Source organism: Crotalus tigris, unplaced genomic scaffold (genome assembly GCF_016545835.1).
Source record: "Crotalus tigris isolate CLP2741 ecotype Arizona unplaced genomic scaffold, ASM1654583v1 scf7180000019356.616467, whole genome shotgun sequence".
Taxonomy (NCBI): Eukaryota; Metazoa; Chordata; class Lepidosauria; order Squamata; family Viperidae; genus Crotalus; species Crotalus tigris.
The window spans coordinates 518,241-533,701 of NW_024097495.1; the positions used below are offsets into that span (position 1 = coordinate 518,241).

At 48.5% G+C, this 15,461-nt stretch overlaps 1 protein-coding gene across 1 annotated transcript; it reads left to right on the plus strand.

The window, feature by feature from the left end:
- The first annotated feature begins 599 nt into the window (after positions 1–599).
- Positions 600–15,461, plus strand: LOC120316318 (dehydrogenase/reductase SDR family member 13-like). The gene is made up of 6 exons (XM_039361763.1): positions 600–788; positions 3,715–3,833; positions 6,450–6,573; positions 9,165–9,476; positions 13,945–14,233; positions 15,152–15,461. The coding sequence occupies exons 1-5, from the start codon at positions 653–655 to the stop codon at positions 14,202–14,204; spliced, it is 951 nt and encodes a 316-aa protein (XP_039217697.1). The 5' UTR covers positions 600–652; the 3' UTR covers positions 14,205–14,233; positions 15,152–15,461.

Sequence of the window (15,461 nt, forward strand, 5' to 3'; positions counted from 1 at the left end):
TTCCTTCCTTCCTTCCTCCCTCCCTTCCTCCCTCATTCCCATTTCCTTCCACCCTCATTCCCATTTCCTTCCTTCCTTTCTTCCTTCCTTCCTCCCTCATTCCCATTTCCTTCCTTCCTCCCTCCCTCCCTCCCTCCCTCCCTCCCTCCCTCCCTTCCTTCCTTTTCTTCCTTCCTTCCTTCCTTCCTTCCTTCCTTCCTTCCTTCCTTCCTTCCTTCCTTCCTTCCTTCCTTCCTTCCTTCCTTCCTTCCTTCTTTTCTTCCTTCCTTCCTCCCTCATTCCCATTTCCTTCCTCCCTTCCTCCCTTCCTCCCTCATTCCCATTTCCTTCCTCCCTCCCTCCCTCCCTCCCTTCCTCCCTCCCTTCCTTCCTTCCTTCTTTTCTTCCTTCCTTCCTCCCTCATTCCCATTTCCTTCCTTCCTTCCTTCCTTCCTTCCTTCCTTCCTTCCTTCCTTCCTTCCTTCCTTCCTTCCTTCCCATTCTTGCCTGCCTGCCTAGCCCAGGAGGGGAGGGCGAGAGGGTGGCTTTCCCACGCGGGGAGGGGCGGGAGGTGGGAGGCGGGAGGCGGGCCTAGGGCGGCGACCGTCCCGGTAAAAGCGAAGCGCTCCCGGGCTGCGGGGAAAGGTAGCGGGGCCGGGCGAGCGAGCGGGCCATGGAGGCGCTGGCGATGCTGGCGGGGGGCGCGGCGCTCCTGCTGGGGCTCTACGCGCTGCTCTACTCCAACTTCGCGGCGGGCCCCCGGTGCCGGAACGCGGTCAGCCTGCGGGGCAAGACGGTTCTCATCACAGGTAGCTCCGGGGGCCGCTGCGCTCCCATCCGTGGGGGGGGGGGCGTGGAGGCGGGGGCGGGGGGCGTGGCCTTTCTTTCTTGTTAAACAACCCCCCCCCCACCTCGGGGGCTCCAGGCGGGATCCAACGCCCGGAATCAAAGCGCCGCTCGAAGGTCAAAGCGAAATGCGGGTCGCGGGTTCACCATAACCCAGGTTCTCCCCCATCCAGGTGGACCCAAAGGGGCCTTGGACCAAACCGGGAAAGTCCATCCCCAAAAGCTCCTTTGGGATAAAGCAGGGGAGGACTGAAAGCGGAGCAGCGGAAGCGGGGAGGCTCCGCAGAGACCAGCCGGTCCCCGGGACTCCCTCGGACCTTGATACCCCCCCCCCCCAAGAAAGGAGTGGGTGGGGAAGAGCCAAGCACTCTCTGGAGGGGCGCAGGGGAGAAAGTTCTCCGCAGGGCTACTGGATGCCCAGACAGGGGTAGCCAGACTTCGGAAGGGCAAACGGAATAACGGCGTCAGAAGGGGCCTTGGAGGTCATCTAGTTCAACCCCCTGCTCAGGCAGGAAACCCTAGACCATTTCAGACAAATGGCTATCTTATCCCTTTTTACAAACCTGCAGTGATGGAGCACCCACAGCTTCTGGTGGCAAGCTGTTCCACTGCTTAACTGTCCTTACTTTTAGGAAATGTCTCCTTCCCTCCAGGCTGCTTCTCTCCCTGATTAGTTCCCATCCTGGTTGCTTCTTGTCCTGCCTTCAGGTGCCTTGGAGAACAGGTGGACCCCCTCCTCTTCTCTGTGGCAGCCCCTCAACTATTGGAAGATGCTATCGTCTCAGCCTAGTACTTCTTTTTGTTAGACCACCAGATGGATGTTGGTGACATTTGATTGGCATAGGAGGCGGCTGGAAACAGCTGCCCGGATCTCATTTTACATGGGGGCAGGAATCAAGAGCCGAGGTGGCGCAGCAGTTAGAGTGCAGTACTGCAGGCCACTTTAGCTGACTGTGTTCAGCAGGTCAGCGGTTCAAATCTCACTGGCTCAAGGTTGACTCAGCCTTCCATCCTTCCGGGGTAGGTAAAATGAGGACCCAGATTGTTGGGGGCAATGTAAAATATATATACATTGCTTACTGGTGCACACCGCTTAGAGAGTGCTTGCACTTAAAGCGGTATATAAGTCTCATAAATAAATAAATAAATCACTTTTATTTATTTATTTATTTAATTTTATTTATATACCGCCCAATCCCAAAGGACTCAGGGCGGCGTACAAAATTAAAACAATCATCTAACAATAAAACAATAAAACTTTCTTAGTCCCTGGCTCTGCTTTGGCCACCCACCCCTCAGAGTCTCACCCAATTGTCTTTCATGCCTGTGATAGGACTAGAATTCACCATCTCCTGATGACTGGCCCAAAGCTGGCTTTCATAGCTAAGTCAGGACTAGAACTCACCGTCTCCTGGTGATTGTCCGAAAGTCACTCCGATGGGTTTCCTGCCTGTTGGCGATCTCGGCTCAAAGTCACCCACTCTGATCTTTCCAGTACTAAAGAAAACCAAGGTGAGGTTTTCTTGAGTTTATTCCTCACCCTGCCTGGTATCCCTGGACTGTGCCACACATCTATAGTAATAGTAATAATAATCATCATCATCATTATCATCATCATCATCATCATCATCAAACAGACAAGCACCTGCAACATAACACCCCAGACTTAACAACTGTCGATAAGAAAGACAAAAAAGTCTGGATAGTGGACGTGGCAATGCCTGGAGACAGCAGAATAGACGAGAAAGAACTGGAGAACAGAACAAAATACAAGACCTACAAATAGAAATAGAAAGACTATGGCAAAGGCAAGCAAGAGTAGTACCAATAGCAACAGGCGCCTTAGGTGCAATCCCAAAACAACTGGAGCACCATTTGAACACCATTGGCATTGACAAATTCACTATTAGTCAATTGCAAAAGGCAGCCTTACTAGGAACTACTTCCATCCTGCGACGAGATCTGTAATACCATCAAACATCCACATCTGCCTATCCCAGGTCCTGGGTAAGGACTCGATAGGTAGACAAAATGCCAAATCCAGTCTGAACATCTGGCTGACTGTGTGATGATGATGATTAATAATAATAATAATAATGATGATGATGATGATGATGGAAGGGACTTTGGAGGTCATCTAGTCCAACCCCCTGAGTCACTTCTGAGTGGTTTTCTCTTTCCAGTCACCCTTAATAGCATTTTTACATCTTCTCCAACATCATTTTTGACATCCTTTGAAAGTGGTCTTCAATTTCATAATTAAATAATCAGGAAAATTTGGCCCTTTTATCTTTCACCTCTTACATTGAAATAATGTATTTAAACTGTGAAGTGGAAAACAAACAACTTCCTTCCCACTAACCGGTAACAACTGCTGTGAACGTTACTGTACACTTGGTCCTCGACTTACAACGGCAACGGGGAACAGAATTTCTGTTGTTAAGCAAGCCGGTTGTTAAGTGCATCGTTCTTGGTTTCATGATCTTTTTCGCCACGATTGATAAGCACAGGTTGAATATGTTTGAAATATTGGCGTCCTGTGAAAATTGGTCACATGTCCCATTTTTCAGTGACCATTTCACCTTCAAATGGTCACTGAATAAATGGTGTATTACTACCTGCGTTACCCTGAATAATTTTAAGCTATTTTTCTTTGTTGATGTAAGACTGCGCTGAAAGAATAATGAAAATCATGCCCTGAACCAGGGTTTCTCAATTTTAAGATGTTGCTTAACTTTAACTCTGGGAGTTGAAAAGTTGCCAGAGTTGAGAAACGCTGCCACACAAACACTGTGTGACACACCACAAAAACTGCAGGCAAGCAAAGGCAGGCCTGGCTCCTGCGTCCCCATCAAAGGCTCGGTGAATCCTTTCTCTGGCCTTTCCTAGGTGGAAATGCAGGGATCGGGAAGGCCACGGCAGTGGATCTGGCCCGGAGAGGCGCACGTGTCATTCTGGCATGCCGCAACAAAGCAAGAGGAGAATCGGCTGTATGGGACATCAGACGGGTAAGCGCCTGTTGTGCGGTTCTCTCCTTCCCTTCGTTCTTCGGCATCCAGGTGTTTTCCTGATGGATTTTATTCATTTATTTAGCACATGGCATCTACAGAGGTCATGCAATTCCTTATATGCAATGCAGATAAAACACACTATACAGGCAGATGCAAATGTAAGTTTAAATAAAGCATCAACCAATACATGTATCTCAAATGGGTGGACACTACAACAGACGAGGTAAAATATTAAGTTAGGGTGAAACCATGATAAAATCTCCATAATATGGTGCCGTAGAGTCACAGTGGGATAGATGTTATACACGTAGTCTATGATTTCGTTGTTGTTGTTAATTGCGAAGTCGTGTCCAACCCATCGCGACTCCATGGACAACGTTCCTCCAGGTCTTCCTGTCCTCTACCATTTTCTGGAGTCCATCTAAGCTCACGCCTACTGCTTCAGTGACTCCATCCAGCCACCTCATTCTCTGTCGTCCCCTTCTTCTACTGCCTTCCATCTTTCCCAGCATCAGGCTCTTCTCCAGTGAGTTCTCATTAGGTGGCCAAAGTCCTTGAGTTTCAACTTCAGGATCTGGCCTTCTAAAGAGCAGTTGGGGTTGATCTCCTCTAGGACTGACCGGTTTGATCACCTTGCAGTCCAGGGGACCTGCAGGAGTCTTCTCCAGCATCATAGTTCAAAGGCCTCAATTCTTTGGCGCTCAGTCTTTCTTATGGTCCAGCTTTCACAGCCATACATTGCAACTGGGAAAACCATGGCCTTCACTTTACGCACTTTTGTTGGCAGGGTGATGTCTTCTTTTTTACATGTTGAAAGAAGCTTTTTGTTGTTGTTGTTATTTTTGACTTTGGTCGCAAGCCTTAGTTCATTTTGAGCCTTAGCTTTCCTTACTTCATCTTTGCAGGCTCGGGCTATTCGCTGATATTCTGCTTTAGTTATGTGCCCCTTAGTTTAGTTATGTTTTCCTTAGTTCCACTGCCCTACACCATTTCGGACAAATGGCTGTCCAATCTCTTCTTAAAAACTTCCAGTGATATGGTTGTCTTCCATATAACATGTAACAAGGAGCTTGATTAATTGCTGAACTCCACAGTCTATTGACTAAATAATTGGGAATTAAAATTGCCTTACCCCAATATACTTTACTCATTCCTGCATCTTTCTAGCAATGCGTCTTTCATAGTCTGTAACACATCTTGTCTGCGTTCAGCAACTCCATTCTCTGCCGGAATGTAGGGGTTCGTCTTTCCAGGGGGGTTGCCTCTCTTTCTTGGCTGAAACATGTTAGACATGAATTTGGTTCTTCTGTCTGTCTGTAGCTGACATACTCTTTGATTATATCTCCTCTCTACAAAAATTACCCGATGTTTAAATTGTTGAAACCCTTTAGTTCTGCTTTTTAGTAAATAGCAAAACCTGTATCTAGGGTAACCATCAACATTTAGCAAAGCAAATTGGGCCTCTCCCATTGATGGGATAGAGGGCCAATTAAATCCGCATGAAGTAACTGAAAAATTCTTTCAGATTTTCTCTCACTTCTTTTGCTGACAGGGTGTATTTTTGATTTTGTCTCTTTGCAAGTAGCACAATCCAAACGGTCTTCAACAATTTTTTACATTCAAGCCGACAACCAAGTCAGGAGTTTTCTGCAATACTTTAAAGCTTGCATGACCCAGCCTTCTGTGTAATGAATGCACACACCCATCATGCTTCGGTTCATTAGGAAAGATTGTTTGCGCACTGCCGCCAGCTTCCTTATGGCTCAAAAGATATAAATTGTTCAGTTTCAAACCTTGTGCACACACCCTGTCATTCTTTATGGCCTTGCATGTACACTTTACAAACATTGCTTCATATCTTTCGCTGTCTAAGCGAGACACACTCAGCAAATTGTGATCTAAATCTGATATGCATAGAACCTTATCAAAGGACCTGCCCATACAGGCTACATATACTGTTCCTCGCCCCTGTACAGAAGAATGATTACCGTTTGCTAGGCTTACACATTCCTGGGCAGCTGAGAAAAAGGTCTGGGCTCTTTACAATATGGCCACTTGCTCCACTTTCCAGCAATAATGAACCCCTGTAAGGTCTTCACAATGCACCTATACAGAGATCCACCCTGTCCTGTTCTCCCACTGCAGATCCACTCCAGTGCTGGTCTTCAGGTCACCAATATCTATCTGAGCATTCTTTCCAGTTTCAAAGTTTTATTACGGTTTTTATGTTATGCCCAGAGTTGTTTATAAGATTGGCAGCTATATACAGGCAGTCCTTGACTTAGGACCACAGTTTACGACCCAATTTTGCAACCGTTTTTGCCACGATTGTTATGCAAATCACGGTAGTTGTTAAGTGAATCACATGTTTGTTAAGTGAATCCAGCTTTCCCCATTGACTTTGATTGTCAGAATCCTTGGCGTTGCAATTTTGAATGGTCACTAAACGAATGCGTGTAAGTCGAGGGCTGCCTATATTGTTTTATGACACACCACCCGGAGTGATTGTCACGAGGTGAGCAGACATACATAGAAGGTGAGTAAACCAGGATCAGCCTTTGAAGCTGCACCCGATTCCAATTCTTCTCAGGATTCCTTCTGCTCCTTTTCCAGGAAAGTGGGAACTCGGAGGTGATCCTGATGATCCTGGATCTGGCCAACCTCAACTCCGTGCGAGCTTTCGCAGAGAACTTCTTAAAATCGGAGCCCCGTCTGGACATCCTCATCAACAATGCCGGTGGGTGCAGAGCAGACACACACACCTGGGGTATCTTGGCGAGGAAGTGGGAATGTTGTGGGGGTCTCCGAGATTTCTCTTCCTTTGGAGATTTGGCCGTAAATTCAGAAGCAGCTCTCTCCTCTTTGTAGTTGTTTATTTTTTGTATACTGCCTTTACAGATAATCCCCGATTTACGAACGTTCCGTTAGCGAACGTTTGAAGTTACACAATAAGCTCATCCTAGTGTTTACAAACAAGTCCTGAAATTACAAATGTTGCAGGTCCACGGCAGTAGTTCGCCACCCCACTTTGCATCTTAAGAAGACAGAACTCTTGGAATAATTCTTCCAACAGGCATCCTTTATTAAGAGAAAATGTTTGCAGGCGTTCTAGACAGGACTTGGGGTCCAAGCTCTCCCATTCAAGGTTTTAAGGGGTTCCCCAGTAGCCCCACCCAATCACCCCCTTCTTCCAGCGACAGTCTCAGGCATTACACTCCCACCCCCTTTTCTTTACTGCCGGCTGGAGGGAGACTTCAGAGAGAACTACATGAAAGGTAATAGCCCCATTGTTATGGTTAGTCCTTTTGGCGATATCCACATTCAGTCGCTTTGAAGTGTACCGAAAGAAGTGAGGGCCATAAAGCCCCTTTGTTCACCCCCTTCCCTTCACCGTATGGCAAAATCCAGGGAAGGCAGAAATGGGGTTTTCTATAGTTGATAACTAGAGATGAAATATAATTGGATTCTGACACCTTGCCTATTCGCTCCCCCACCCCCACCCCAGCTCTCCACAGGCACTGAGCCTGTGGATGCTCACCTTGCGAAGATGTAGATCAGGGGTCTTCAAACGTGGCCCTTTTATGACTTGTGGACTTCAACTCCCAGAATTCCTCAGCCAGTGTGCCTCCTCAAGGCCTCTGCCAGTGAAAATGGACACTGGGGTGACGCGCATGTCAACCTAGGCCTGCATTCTTGGGGGCAGAGGCCTTGAGGAGGCCTTTGCTGCTGTGAATGGAGGCCCAGGTGATGTGCGCATCAACCCAGGGCTTCATTTTCGGCGGCAGAGGTTTCAAGGAGGCCTTTGCTGCCAAAAACGGAGGCCTGGAGTGACACGCGCTCTCTCCGGGTGCTCCATTCTCGGTGGCAAAGGGCTCCTCAAGCCCTATGGGGCTCTTTGAAGCAGCGCCCCATAGGAGCATAAACACTTTTTGGCCAGCGGCTGAAAACCTCTGAGGGCCAGGATCTCGTGCTCATTTGCAGAGAATGAGTGCCTGACTTCCCGCGAGATCAGGGCATCCAGAAGCTTCCAGTTGCTGCGTGAAAAGTATTTGCACCCCAATGGGAAGCTTGAAGCAACGTGACTTTGCTGCCCCAAACCTCCATTCAGCATGCAAACGCTTTTCTGCGCCGAGCCTGGAAGCCTTTGGAAGAGACTCACTGAGGCTGCCCGTCATGCCAGAAGTGGCAGGCAGCCCTGGGAGTCAGAGAAGCGTGCGCACTCATCCTGCTCTCCCTGCTTGCCGGGAGCAGGCAAAGGAGCAGAGAGTCTGGAGAGGAGACAGATCTTCACAAGGTAAGTGACCCGGCGCAGCAGGATGCAGGGGAGCAATTGTGAGGGCCCCAGGTGAGGGAGAATGAGGTATCTCAGTGGGTTGGGGGAAGCCTTGGGTGGTCTGAAGCAAGTGGGCCCCCCGTAGCCTTCCCCACCCTGAGATACCTCATGTGCACTTAACAAGTTGTGCATTCGATTAGCAAATGCGTGGGTGAAAGCAGGGAGTGATCGCGTTCAAGGAACGAGATTCACTCCTACGAGTCCTCGAGTTATGAATGGACTGGGGAGGTTCCATGGCATTCGTAACTTGAGGACTACCTTATATTATTATTTTTACAAGTAACTTAAGGCAGCGAACAGATCCAACATGCCTAGTTCCTTCTGCTTCCCTCAAAACAACCCTGTGAGGTGGGTTGGGCTGAGAGAGAATGAATGGCGCAGATTGGTGATTGGCTCAGTCACTCAGGATCTTGTGCCTAGGGCGGGACTAAAACTCACCATCTCCTGGTGATTGGCCCAAAGTCACCCAGCCAGCTTTCATGGCTAAGGCGGGATTTGAACTCATGGCCTCACGTTTTCTAGGCTTAAACACTAGACCAAACGGACTTAACTGACTCTAATAGCCTGTGGCCTTAACCACTAGGCTGAACTGGATGCTTTATGTGCAGTCCTCGACTTATGACCATGATGGAGCCTGCCAATTACGGTCGTAAGTTGTGATAGTTGTAAAGCAGGTCACCCCTGTGACCAACATGATTTTACGACCTTTTCTGAGGCAGTTGTTAAGCGAACCAATTGTAACCTATCAGGTGTTTTTGTTGAAAAATGCAAATAAATGCCTTTTTTGACATGTCATAAATCACAATCACTTGACACGTTGCCAAGGGCAGCCTGGTTGCCAAGTACCCAGAATGTGATCATGTGGCCACAAGGGGGAGACGCTGGAACTTTGGAAGCAGGTCGTCATTACTGTTTGGTAATTACATCCGTTGCAACTTCGAATGTTCACAAAGCTACACGTCGTAAGGCAAAGACTTTGCTTACTTTTTTGGCAGGGGTCCTTCAGGATGGTCAGACCATTGATGGCTTTGACCTGGATTTCCAGATCAACCATCTGAGCCACTTCCTGCTGACCCATCTGCTTCTGGACCGGCTGAAGCACTGCGCCCCCAGCCGGATATTAATTGTGTCCTCGAGTTCACACAACCATGGGAAGATCGACTTTCGGACCATCCATAAGCCGGCTGAGGGGCCATGGCAGGCCTATAAATCGTACAGCAACAGCAAACTAGCCAACGTTCTCCATGCAAGAGAGTTGGCCAACCGGCTGGAAGGAACCAACGTCACCTGCTACGCGGTTCATCCAGGTGAGTGGAAGTCTGGCTCCAAGGTGCCCCAGATGGAGACACCCCCAGGTCCATCTGGGGCTCTGCCAGGCATTTCTCTCCCACTGGGGGCTCCCCTCGACCCCCCTCTGCAGAGCCACCCCGGGAGTTTCCTCCATCGGGCTCAGCTGTGGAGGGAGACGTCTCCCACCCTCCCGGGTCCAGAATCCTAGAATATCTGGGTGGGAAGGACTCTTGGTTCCATGAACACAGGCGTAGAATCGAAAACATGTGAAGTGTTACTATCACTTTATAAAGCCTTAGTAAGACTACACCTGGAATCCTGCATCCAGTTTTGGTCACCACATTACCAAAACAATGTTGAGATTTTGGGGAAAAGCGCAAAGAAGAGCAACTAAGATGATTAAAGGCCTGGAGGCCTTTAAGAACGGTTGCAGGATTTGGGTATAGCTTGTCTAGAGAAGGACTAGGGGGACATGATAGAAGTATTCCACCACAGGTAGTCCTCGAGTTACAAGTAGAATGGAGCCTGCACATTCCACTCGTAACTCGAAAACTCATAGAGTGAATCTCATACCTGGAACGAGATCACTCCCTTGCTCGTTAAAATGCACGCAGCTCGTTAAGTGCACACGAGGTATCTCAGGGTGGGGAAGGCCATGGGGGGCCTAGTGGTGGAACAGACCCCCAAGGCCTCCCTGACCCACTAAGATACCTCATGCTTTCCCCTCCCCTTTTGCTGCGCCAGACTCACCTTGAAAAGATTGTTCTCCTATCTGCCGTGGTTCCTGCTTTTGAGGGACAAGACAGTCGATGGAGCCGCTGGGTGCCATAATATCATGCGAGTTCAGGCACCTATTCTCTTTCACAGAGAATGGGTGCCTGAATTCTCGTGCTGTTTGCGGTGCCTGCCTCCTGCTTTTCCCCAACTCTGGAGCCACGTGGCTGCCCCCGGAAAAGAGCTTCCGAGGGCTGGATCCAGGCCTCAGAGGGGTCTTCCAAGCTGTTTGTGGCAGGAATGCTGGATGGGGGACTTCTGCATGCCTCCGGAGGTTGGATCCAGCCCTCAGAGAACTGCTCCAAGCTGCTGCCGCCCAAAATAGAGCTTCCAAGTGTTGGATCCAGGCCTCGGAGGAATGCTCCAAGCCGTTTACGCCCAGAAAGGAGCTTCCGAAGCCCCCCACCTCTATTCCTGGCACGAACGGCTAAGAAGACCCCTCCGAGGGCTGGATCCAACCTCCAGAGGCATGCAGAAGCCTCCCCCAGCCTCCGCTCTAAGTGGCTTGAAGGAGGCTTCTAAGGCTCCGGGTACAACGGGGTCACTTTCTCCCCAAGCGTGGTGAGCTCCAGCAGGCTAGACACGGGTGTGAGGGGCCTGGCCTTCTCCCTCCGTTGAAGGCTTCAAGTCTGCCCTTGGGCAGAAAGGAGTTGGGGGCAGGAGCAGGACACAGGCACCTTTCGCATAGAGAATTAAAGTTTCTGAGGTCTGTGATTTGGCGCAACTTCGAACACTTGTGCGAGATCACGCACTCCGGAAACTTCCATTCTCGGTGCGAAAAACATTTCCAAGTCGACTCTTCTCTCCCTCAAAGGGAAAGAAACCAGGGCAGAAAGGTTTTCTGCAAGGTAAGTGAGTCCAGTGCAGCAGGAAGGGGGGGGAAGCAGTTGTGAGGAATGTGTGTGTGTGGGGAAATAGGGTGAACATTGCAGTGCCACTGAAGTCACTCGTAAGGGCAAACGATTGCCGTGGTGCTGCAATATCCATAATTTTGGGACTTGCTTGTAAACACTAGGGGGCACTGATCATGTGGCTTTGAATGAGTATTAAGTGAACGCTCATAACTGGGGGATCACCTGTATTTGAGGAGCTGCCACAGAGAAGAGGGGGGGGGTCAACCTATTTTCCAGGAGTGCCATTGTATCTTTGGATAGTCACTATACAAACGCTTGTAAGTTGGAGACTACTCTATAAGCCACCTAATTTGAGTGGATTTATTTATTTATTTATGAGACTTATATACCGCTTTAAGTGCGAGCACTCTCTAAGCGGTGTACACCAGTAAGCAATGTATATATAAATATATTTACATTGCCCCCAACAATCTGGGTCCTCATTTTACCTACCCCGGAAGGATGGAAGGCTGAGTCAACCTTGAGCCGGTGAGATTTGAACCGCTGACCTGCTGAACACAAGTCAGCTAAAGTGGCCTGCAGTACTGCACTCTAACTGCTGCGCCACCTCGACAACACACACACATACACACACACACACATGCACTATTTTAACCAATTCAGGGAACAGACAGAACATCATTATTTAATGTTATTTAATGTGTGTGTATCAACAATACTAGTAGTGTTCTGTATTCTTTTTCCTGAAATTCCCATTATTTACTTTCTAACTGAATTACGTTTTTAACGCTATATGTCAGGGGTAGGCAACCAAAAACACTCAAAGAGCCACTTGGACCCGTTTCCCACCAAAAACAAAACACTGGGAGCCACAAAACCCTTTTGATATCTAAAATGAAGATAACACTGCATATATCCTTTTTTACCTTTATTATAGGTGTGTGTATGTGTATATGTATGTGTGTATATATATATATATATATATATATATATATATGTATATGTTTTCTGAGGTTTTCGCGGTGTTTTGATGTAGGTCTTTGGTTGTTCGGGTTTTCTCCCGCGTAAATTGGCAAGTGTCTTGGCGACGTTTCGACAAGTCCCATTCGTCATCTTCAGGCTGGTGTTTTCAGCTTCGTGCTTCGAGCAGCAAAGTTGAGTGCTTCGAAGCACGAAGCTGAAAACACCAGCCTGAAGATGACGAATGGGACTTCGTCGAAACGTCGCCAAGACACTTCCAATTTTACGCGGGAGAAAACCTGAACAACCAAAGACCTACATACACACACACACACACACACACACACACACACACACATATACACATTAAAAATAAAAGTAAAAATATGACTCTTGGGAATACCCATACTATTAAAACAATGATCACCAAGAGAATGCTTTAAGAGAATAAAATTACATACACACACAGGTAAAAAAAGGATATATGCAGTGTTATCTTCATTTTAGATGTCAAAAGGGTCTCTCTCTCCCTCTCTCTCTATCTGCCCTTGATCTGCCACTCCTCTTCCCCCACTCTCTCTCTCCCTCTCTCTCTCTCCCTCTCTCTCTCTTTCTTCCCCCCCCCCTCCTATCTGCTGCTCACCTGGCAAGCTTCAAGCTGCTGTCCAACAACCTCCGGGGTAGGCAACCTCGTCTCTATTATGACTCATGGACTTCAACTCCCAGAATTCCTGAGTCAGCCTAGCTGGGCTAGCTAGCTCTCTTCTGCCCTTCCTGCTTCCTGCAGAGACGCAGCAAAGGGGGGGAGCTCCGCCCAGTAAGCTTTTCAGCTCCTCAGAGAACACTGTGAGTGCACTCTCTTTTACACATACACACACACAAAACACACACACACAGAGAGAGAGAGAGAGAGAGAGAGAGAGAGAGAGAGAGAGAGAGAAGAGCAGGGAAGTGCAATTGCCTCTCTCTGTCTCTGTCTCTCTCTGCAAAGGCAGAGGAGGCTGGGAGCCACAGGGGAAGGCTCAAAGAGCCGCATGCGGCTCCGGAGCCGCAGGTTGCCGACCTGTGCTATATGTCCTGTGTTGAGTACCCTGTTTTCTTTGTCCTGAATTTCTCATGAGTTCTAACTGAATTTTAATTTTTAATTGGATAATTAAAACAATTTTTCATGTGGATCGTGTCAAGAGGAAAAGAGGTGTGCCCTTCCTTGCTACACAATGAGAACCCCATGAAAAATCTCCACAGCTATGATGGTTCAAGCATCCTTAGATGTCATTAATTTTTTTTTAAAAAATCCTATATCTAACATTGTTATATAATAGCTAACATCTAACAATGGAGGCATTCAAACCGTGGCATCATTATATCACATATTTAGAAGAAAAAAATGGTTTCCTAAATATCACAGCCAACATTTATCTCTGAGATAAAATGAATCCATTTCTTTTCTTCATTTATCTTGTAGATATCTTGGTTTACTATGAATTTTGAGATGTGAATCAGCAGTTACTGCAAGCAATGAAACGAAACACTGCTTCCTTCTTCTTTTAGCTCCAGAAATACCAGCCATGTTTAATTAATATTCCATCCATCTCTGCAGTATCTGTGAGGAAGAGGGGCAACACACACACACACACACACACACACACACACACACACACACACACACACACTCGTTTTGCACCATCGTCCACTCACTTCAGTGTTGGGTCTTCCAAAAAATATTTGGAAGTTGCCCCAAGGCTGCCAAATGGGCAATGGGCGATGTGTGAAGGGTTCATTCAGGATCTCCACCACCCCCTCCTCCTCCTCCTCCTCCTCCATCATCTGGGTCACCCTGGAAGGTGCTTCCTTCCATCCCGAGCCGTTCACACAACCAACTCTTTTTTGCTTTCAGGAGCTGTTAGAACCGAAATTGGTTACGCAAGTCGATGGTGGTTATTTAGGATGGTTTGGTTCCTCTCGGTGTTCAAACGAGATTGTGACACTGGTGCACAGACCCTCATCTACTGCGCCACCGAGGAGGGCATCGAGAGTCTGAGCGGGCAGTATTTTGCGGACTGCCAGCCGGAAGTGCCCTCACCACAGGCCCGTGATGACCACATGGCCAGAAAGCTGTGGGAATTCAGCGAGAGGCTGCTGGGACTGACCACTTAAGTCGGGAAGGGACAGAGACGGAGTTTGGGGTAACTGAAAGCGGCTTCTGATTAAACTGGGAGATCAAACTGCAGGGAATCTGAAAACTACCTGTCGGAACCATATTTTGAAGGGCCTTTTCTTTTTCTTCTAAACTCAAATTGCATTCTCTTCTCTCCCTGGCTTCTGCCATACTCCTGGAAGGGAGGGGGAAGCACTTGGTGTTTATTGCCTTGTTTCTTCTATCGCAGGGGTGTCAAACTCCATTTCATTGAGGGCCGCATCAGCATTGCGGCTGCCCTCGGGGGGGAAGTGGGTGAGTGTGGCCAGGGTGGGTGTGGCCTACTGCGTTGAGTGGGTGTGGCCTACTGTGTGGGCATGGCCAGCTCTACATCGTTCGCGTCAAGGGTGCCTGTGGGGGCCTGAGCAGGAGTGGGACGGATCTGAGGGTCTCTGGCAGAAGGGGGTGGGACCGGGGCAAGGGCCAAGGCATGGTCCACTGGAGGAGCCTCACTGCCTGCTGAAACCCCTCCACCGGAGCCCATCAAGCCAGATATGTGAAGTAGGCGAGGGCCATTTGCTGGCCACTTCCAGGCAATGGTGCATTTCTTCATTCCTCACAAAGGGCGACACCTCCCCAACATGCACCCAGGTGGTGGGGCCAACGTGGCAGGGGCTGGTTCCTCACTGTTTGCAGACGGCCTTGTGGAGCTAAGACTGAATGCGTTTCAGCATAGATGGTCACCACAAAATTGTACATTGGCTCCCTTCCAGCTGGCCTGGGCCAGGGCCAAGGCAGTGGGGACTGTTCCCTCACTGTTTCCAGGATGGTTTCATGGGCCACATGAAACCACTTCGCGGGCTGCATCCAGCCCCCGGGCCTTGTGTTTGATATGTCTGCTCTATCTCTACAATGTAACACTTTACTGTTCCTGCATTTCGTATTCTGTGAACTTTCTCTCCCCTAGTTGTCAGCTAGTAAAGGCGGGGAGGAGAATGGAATGCACCTCCGGCAACTGCGTTATCTCCGTGTTCACAAGGGAAGGTGTGAAGAGCCACCTAAATATCACTGCAGCCCAGAGACGGCCTGATGTTATTTTCTTTTTCCTACAACTAACTTAACACCTTGGGATTGGCCTGTTTGAACTGACCAGATGAACTATGGGGTAGAGTTATGCTTGGGATACTTTTTACCTATCGATCTGGCGGGAAACCCTCAGATCCTGTCTATTATGCCTGCTATCAGCTTCTCCTAATAAAAGCTCCTTTTGGAAGAAA